Raw genomic sequence first — 5883 nt, 5'->3', positions numbered from 1 at the left:
AACAAGTTTTTGTCTAAATTAAATTCATGGTTCCTTTTTCCACATAATGTAACCGGTAGTGTTTATGATAAAAAAATAAAAATAATAATAATTATGTGATCGGTATCGGTGATCGGTATCGGTGATCGGTCCTCATGGGTGATCGGTATCGGGAGGAAAAAACCTGATCGGCACATCTCTGCTATTAGCACATTAGCAGAAGTTTTCCCACTAATAGATGGATAGATGAAGGAATGCAGTGGTAGCTACCACTAACTAAAATATTAGTTGTGCTAATGCTAAAGTGCTACACCAACACAGTAGGCAGTGGTAGCTAATGCTAAAGCACTAAATCCAATTGAACAGGAATTTAATCCTTTACTTTAGAGAATGTGAGGAGAGTGATTCATTTACATTTTGTTCCTGTTTTTTCAATTTTTTTAACCATAAGCAGTTAATTTGTGAAGTTTTATTAATTTGATTAACTTTAATTGTATGAATGTGACAATAAAAACCAGAGTGGATATATTTCTGAGGCTGAGCACAGATTGACTTTTCTGATTTTCTTTCTGCAGATTATGATGAAGATTACTGGATAAGATCCAGTTATGGTTATGGATCTGGTTATGGATCTGGTTATGGATCTGGAGGCAGCTATGGTAAAGGTGGCGGCGGTGGATTTTCCTGGCTCCTGAAACTCGTCCTGAAAGCCGGAGCGCTCTGCCTGGCAGCCAGATGTTTGTTCTGGTTGGTCAGGAACATCTGGAGCTCTAACTGGGATGACGAGCTCCTCCAGCGGATTCCAGGCTGGACCTCTCCGTATCCCAGTTATCCCAGGTATCCACGCACGCACATCATGCTGGACTATGTTTACTAGACCTGTCAGGACTTTGACTAGGACTAATTCTGAGTTCCTGCTTCAAATTATGCCGGTTGGAGATTCAAGCTGAAGACTCAAGATGATGATTTTAATTATTCTAAAGTAATTTTATGGTTTATTATGAAATATTATGTTTTTGTATCTTAAACTGAAAATACCAAATGTCTGAAACTGTTTTTGTAGTTTGTTGTTATTAAAAAGCTCCAAGTCCTCAGTGAGGGACATGAAAGAAACAAGTCACTTTACCTTGAAAAAGGAACAAGTTAAAATTTTAATTATATTTTTTAGTGTTTGAAGTGAAGCAAATGACCAATAATCACCAATATTTGCACTGAAGATTTGCTGTCAGCTTCTAAATTTCTCATGTTTGTCTGTAATGAATGAAATTTGTGCAGAACTGAGACTGAATTTATGAATAAAAGTATTTTTTGTGGGATTCGTTGTTTCTGTGAAGGTTTCTGCTCCTTCAGTCAGGAAGTTTCTGTTTCTGCAGCAAACAAATGATTGTCCAGTCAGGCTGCTTCAGCATCGGTCAGCTTCCAGAGACGAAGTTAAAAATGAAGTTAAAATCTGTTTACAATCCTGGACGGTTTGGAAAGCTCAGTTTCTATCCCAGAAGTGAATTTAGAAACAGATGCAAACTGGCTTCTTGTAGTTCTTGTTGTCAGGTTTTATCTCAAAGGAGAAAATGTCTCCTTGGTCCGTCCGTCTGTCTGTCCATCATTTCATTCATTCATTTTCTAACACCCTTGTCCCTGCTGGGGTCAGCAGGGTGCTGGTGCCGATCTCCAGCGAACGTTTTGGGCGAGAGGCGGATTCACCCTGGACAGGTGAACCTTGGTAATTCAGGTTTGGTCTCCTAAACCCCAAGCCAATTTTTTTTTTAGATAAAATGTTTAAATTGATTTATTTTTATGTTTCTGCGTGTATTCTGACATTTTTGTATAAATTAGTTTAATTCTACAAAATTTGGCCTGAAGCCGTCTCGGTGCTGCCCTCTTTGGGAGGAGCGCTGGTACTGCAGTTGAATTGTTTCCAACGATGCCTGTCACTCAGTCACGCCCCCTGGTGGAGAGTCAGGAGTTAGAATCACGGATGTGGTGAACATTGGTCGACAGCGTCTGATTTATCAAAGAAAATATCTTCTGTGAACTTTATTGTCAAAGTGCTTATAGCTAACTCTGCTTATTTATGTATTATAATTAATAATAATAATTACATGAAATTGATGAGGCATCCTAGCAGAAATCACACAGCCAATTTAAATGAATAATTTTGTCACCAGCGGACTGTAGAACAGGTTTTGTTAAATAAAGAAATGAAAAATGGTCAAACTTGAACCTGGAATCTGCTCTATGATAAATTTAGTGTAAATGTCAGAATGTGAAGCTTGTGGTTCCAGAGTTAAAGGAACAGAAACCTGGTGGGTCAGCTGCTGCTTGACGAGCGATCAGATGTTTGAAACGGGCCAGCGGGTCGGTCTGAAGGACGGAGCGGCGCTGATGGAGCCAGAAGAAGAAAACATTTACGTCAACCTGGAGGACCTGGACGGATCCAAACAGCAGCGACCCGAACGCACCGGTACGCCTGAACGTCACGTCCAGCAGCAAACTGATGGGTTTCATGAATGCTAATTTATTTAAGAAAAATCAGGGTTTTTAATTTTACCTGATGACAATTAGAAAATAGATGCATCTGAAATAATTACAGTCATTAGAATATTGTGAAACGGTAAAATCTTTTTGTTCCTCCTGTTAGGAAGTGAAGCTCATCTGATACATAGATCTATAACACATAGAGTGACAGTCTGGAGGTCCTGATGAAACTACTCCACATTCTGGAACAGACTTAGCCTGACAGAGTGGTGGTACATTTTGTCCTTCCACTCAACTTTCTATGAACTTGCTTGGATAATCAGTCTTGTGGTCTTTATCAAATGTTGATTATTATTGGAGATTGAAATGTTCATTATTTTTTAATTTTCTGAGCAGTAGCTGCACATTTTATGATTTATTTTAATGTTTGTCTTCATAATATTGCGTCATAAATGATGGATAAACAGTTGAAGTGAATCTTTTCTCTGAGAACGACAGGATGAGGAACTGAGAGCAGACGGTTTCATTCTGCTGCTTCGTTTCAGAGAGAAAAGTCTGAAAATCTGTTTATTAAAATGATGCAGATTTTAAATGTCAGTCAGTTCCTCTGATCCACAAAGGCTCATATATTTACATACAGCCAACCATTATATTACTGATCATTTGTTCTAATAATTATTTAATCAGATTAAAGGTTTGTCACATTCTGCAGTTTTCATTTAACCACATAAACCAATTTAAACAATATTAACTAAACATAAAAAACAAATAATTTTACTCCTTTAGTTGTTAAAAGTCAGTAAAAGTATTTACTGAATGTTTGATCACTTCTAACATCAACATGTGAAAACTCGCTATTGACTGATGATTAATTTGGTATTTTTCTGTACAGAACCTGAACCAGGTGAAGATAAAACCTGGTTCAGGTTCTGGACGGGTTCTGGGTGGCAGATTTACACATAAAGATTTTATTACGTTAAACCCAAGATGTTTATATTTTTGTAAAGTTTCGGCCTCATTACAGCCGACTAACGGATCGATTAATCTGATGCTCCTGCAGGAGGTAAACCAGAGGGAACCTCCTCTGAAAGGGGAACCAGAACCAGAACCGGTTCGTGTTTGAAAGTTTTTCTGGGACTGTTGAGTTTCCTCCTGCTGACGTCGGTGGTGGCGGTCGGGTTCCTGTGTGAGTCTCCACCTGGGGTGAGGATGATGATGATGAAGAGCTGAGGTAACACTTCCTGTTTTTATTCTCAGACCAGAGAGATTTCAGCCAGCTGAGCAGACAGCTGGCCAATCAGACGGCAAAGAGAGGCCAGCTGCTGCTGAGGCAGCAGAACCTGACCAATCAGAGGGACCGGCTGGACGCCCGTCTGAAGGCGGCAGAACTTGATCTGGACCGGATGAGAAGCGGTTCTGGTGAGGGTTCTGTTCACAGCTGGATTCTGGACTCAACAGGAAGTCGGTGAAGAACATTTGATCAGAACTGTAGCATTTAAAACAACATGAAGGATTTTATGGATTGTTTTAGAGTAACTAACTAACATGGTTAAAATGCATTGCTGGAAACTAAAGTTTTTATTTTGGGGTGTCAGAATAATGGGTTTTTCCTGAGGAATGAAGTGTTTCTGCCTGGGCTCTGCCAGTGTTTTGCCCTGCAGGATGGAGGCGGTTCGGCTGCAGTTGTTACCTTCTGTCTTCGTCGATGAACAGCTGGGAAGGCAGCAGAGCTCAGTGTTTACGGACTGGATCCGATCTGGTGACCATCAGCAGCCAGGAGGAAATGGTGAGCGGCTTCTTTCCCTCCTCGTCTTTGAATGCGGAGTAACGAGACGTCTGACGTCCTCAGGAGTTCCTGGATCAGCTCGGAGCCCAGCTGAAGTTTTGGATCGGGCTGAAGGAAGCCAGCCGAGGTTCTGGATGGAAGTGGACCGATGGAAGTTCTCCAGGAGTCACGTAGGAGCAGAACCAGCTAAATCCACCTGGTTTCCTCTGTGCTGACCTGAGTGACCCCGGTTTCCTCTGCAGGTTCTGGACGCGGCAGACATCTTGGACCAGCAGAACCCAGAGCTGTGCAGCTTTTAACAGAGGCGGCCGGTTGTGGAGCGAAGAGTGGTGCTCTCAGCTGCTGCAGTGGGTCTGTGAGAAGAAGGCGTCCACTTCTGGACGTCTGCAGTAGAAAACTTTAAACCTCATTAGAAACATGGAGCAAAGAGACTCATATCATGTATTTCTGACTGAACTGGCTTTGCACCAGTCTGAGCTGACTCCGATTGTCTGATGCTTAACAGCAACAAAGTTTAGAGGAAATAATTCATAGGGTTAGAACACAAATGAAATATGAAAAGCGATAAAAACTCAATAAGATGTGATGTACTGACTATATTTTTCTTGTACATTGTCTGTATTTTTTATTATCTTTGTTACTTTGAAGTCAGACTTTCTCTTAAAATACTTTTTTTCCCAATAAAGAAAAGTGACTTTTCTGGTCAGATTGATTTTAGTTTATCAATCAGATTAATTATTTATGCATCTATGGTATAAGATTACTAATAGGTGGATCAGCGGCCTGCTGGACTGTTGGCGCCCTCTTCTGGCTGATATGAGGTGTTACACGTCATTTTAAATCATATTTCTGGTCCTGATGAGGTGAAAACATGAACACTGACCTACCTGAGGTCAGCCTCGTTTTATTTTAAAACCCTTTAACTGTCAGGATGACACTGATGCTTCATGAACCCATTAACTAACATGTCAGTGTTCTGATGGCGACTGTTAAGGGGTTAAAATGTTATTATTTCTATCTGAACAATTTCCTGTTTAGACTGAAATGATCAATTAGAAATGTTAAATTTATGATAAACATCATTCTAATTCCAATGAACCATCATAAATGTGATTTTGTGAAAATATGTAGAAAGATGACAACCTGCTACTAAACTCAGCAGATCAGGTCAGAGTTTCTGTTTTCACTGTGAGTCACAGACTGCAGTTCTGCTCCGTTTCAACATTTAATTTAGTTTAGTTAAGTTACGTTAAGTTAAGTTAAGTTTAGTTTAGTTTAGTTGACCCACAGTCGATGCAGTGGGTCGTTCACAGCAGTATCTCCATGAACTGCAGCTGCTTCGTCTCTGAAGATCATCAAGTCAGCAGAACCATTCAGTGTTTAAATGCTGAATCAGCAGATCCGGGCTGGTGAGGGTTACAGGTGTGAGGAGACAGTAAATGGCACAGAGGGAGACTAGTGAAAATGGATCTACGAGTAAATATCTAGACACAAGGAAAGAATAAACATACCGTATTTTCCGCACTATAAGGCGCACCTAAAAACCTTCAATTTCCTCAAAAGCCGACAGTGCTCCTTATAATCCTGTCCTTATACAGGTGCTGGTCATAAAATTAGAATATTGTGATAAAGTTCATTATTTT

At 40.3% G+C, this 5883-nt stretch overlaps 2 protein-coding genes across 4 annotated transcripts in view; both read left to right on the top strand.

Annotated features, from left to right (window-relative positions):
• Positions 1–1294, top strand: part of LOC103156428 (uncharacterized) — a 5821-nt gene extending 4527 nt beyond the window's left edge. For 2 of the 3 annotated variants that reach the window (XM_016664379.1, XM_016664377.1), the window contains exon 5: positions 553–1294. In XM_016664379.1, the coding sequence (XP_016519865.1) occupies positions 553–856 (304 nt within the window). In that variant the 3' untranslated portion in view covers positions 857–1294. The remainder of the gene's footprint in view (positions 1–552) is intronic. The other variant, XM_016664378.1, reaches the window with a different exon arrangement.
• A 101-nt stretch (positions 1295–1395) lies between these two features.
• Positions 1396–4962, top strand: LOC103156451 (CD209 antigen-like protein E). Its single transcript, XM_007578501.2, has 6 exons — positions 1396–2440; positions 3515–3640; positions 3712–3873; positions 4101–4240; positions 4304–4410; positions 4483–4962. The coding sequence occupies exons 1-6, from the start codon at positions 2233–2235 to the stop codon at positions 4631–4633; spliced, it is 894 nt and encodes a 297-aa protein (XP_007578563.2). The 5' UTR covers positions 1396–2232; the 3' UTR covers positions 4634–4962.
• Positions 4963–5883: the final 921 nt, after the last annotated feature.

The sequence above is a fragment of the Poecilia formosa genome, unplaced genomic scaffold (genome assembly GCF_000485575.1).
Source record: "Poecilia formosa unplaced genomic scaffold, Poecilia_formosa-5.1.2 Scaffold481, whole genome shotgun sequence".
NCBI classification, from domain to species: domain Eukaryota; kingdom Metazoa; phylum Chordata; class Actinopteri; order Cyprinodontiformes; family Poeciliidae; genus Poecilia; species Poecilia formosa.
This window is presented reverse-complemented; position numbering and strand designations above follow the sequence as displayed.

Bases quoted from the DNA above. Each gene is read 5' to 3' on its own strand.
- LOC103156451 (XM_007578501.2), top strand. From the start codon at position 2,233: ATGTCAGAATGTGAAGCTTGTGGTTCCAGAGTTAAAGGAACAGAAACC. The intron at 2,441-3,514 runs GTACGCCTGAAC...ATGCTCCTGCAG, and splicing joins GCAGCGACCCGAACGCACCG to GAGGTAAACCAGAGGGAACC. The intron at 3,874-4,100 runs GTGAGGGTTCTG...GGGCTCTGCCAG, and splicing joins CCGGATGAGAAGCGGTTCTG to TGTTTTGCCCTGCAGGATGG.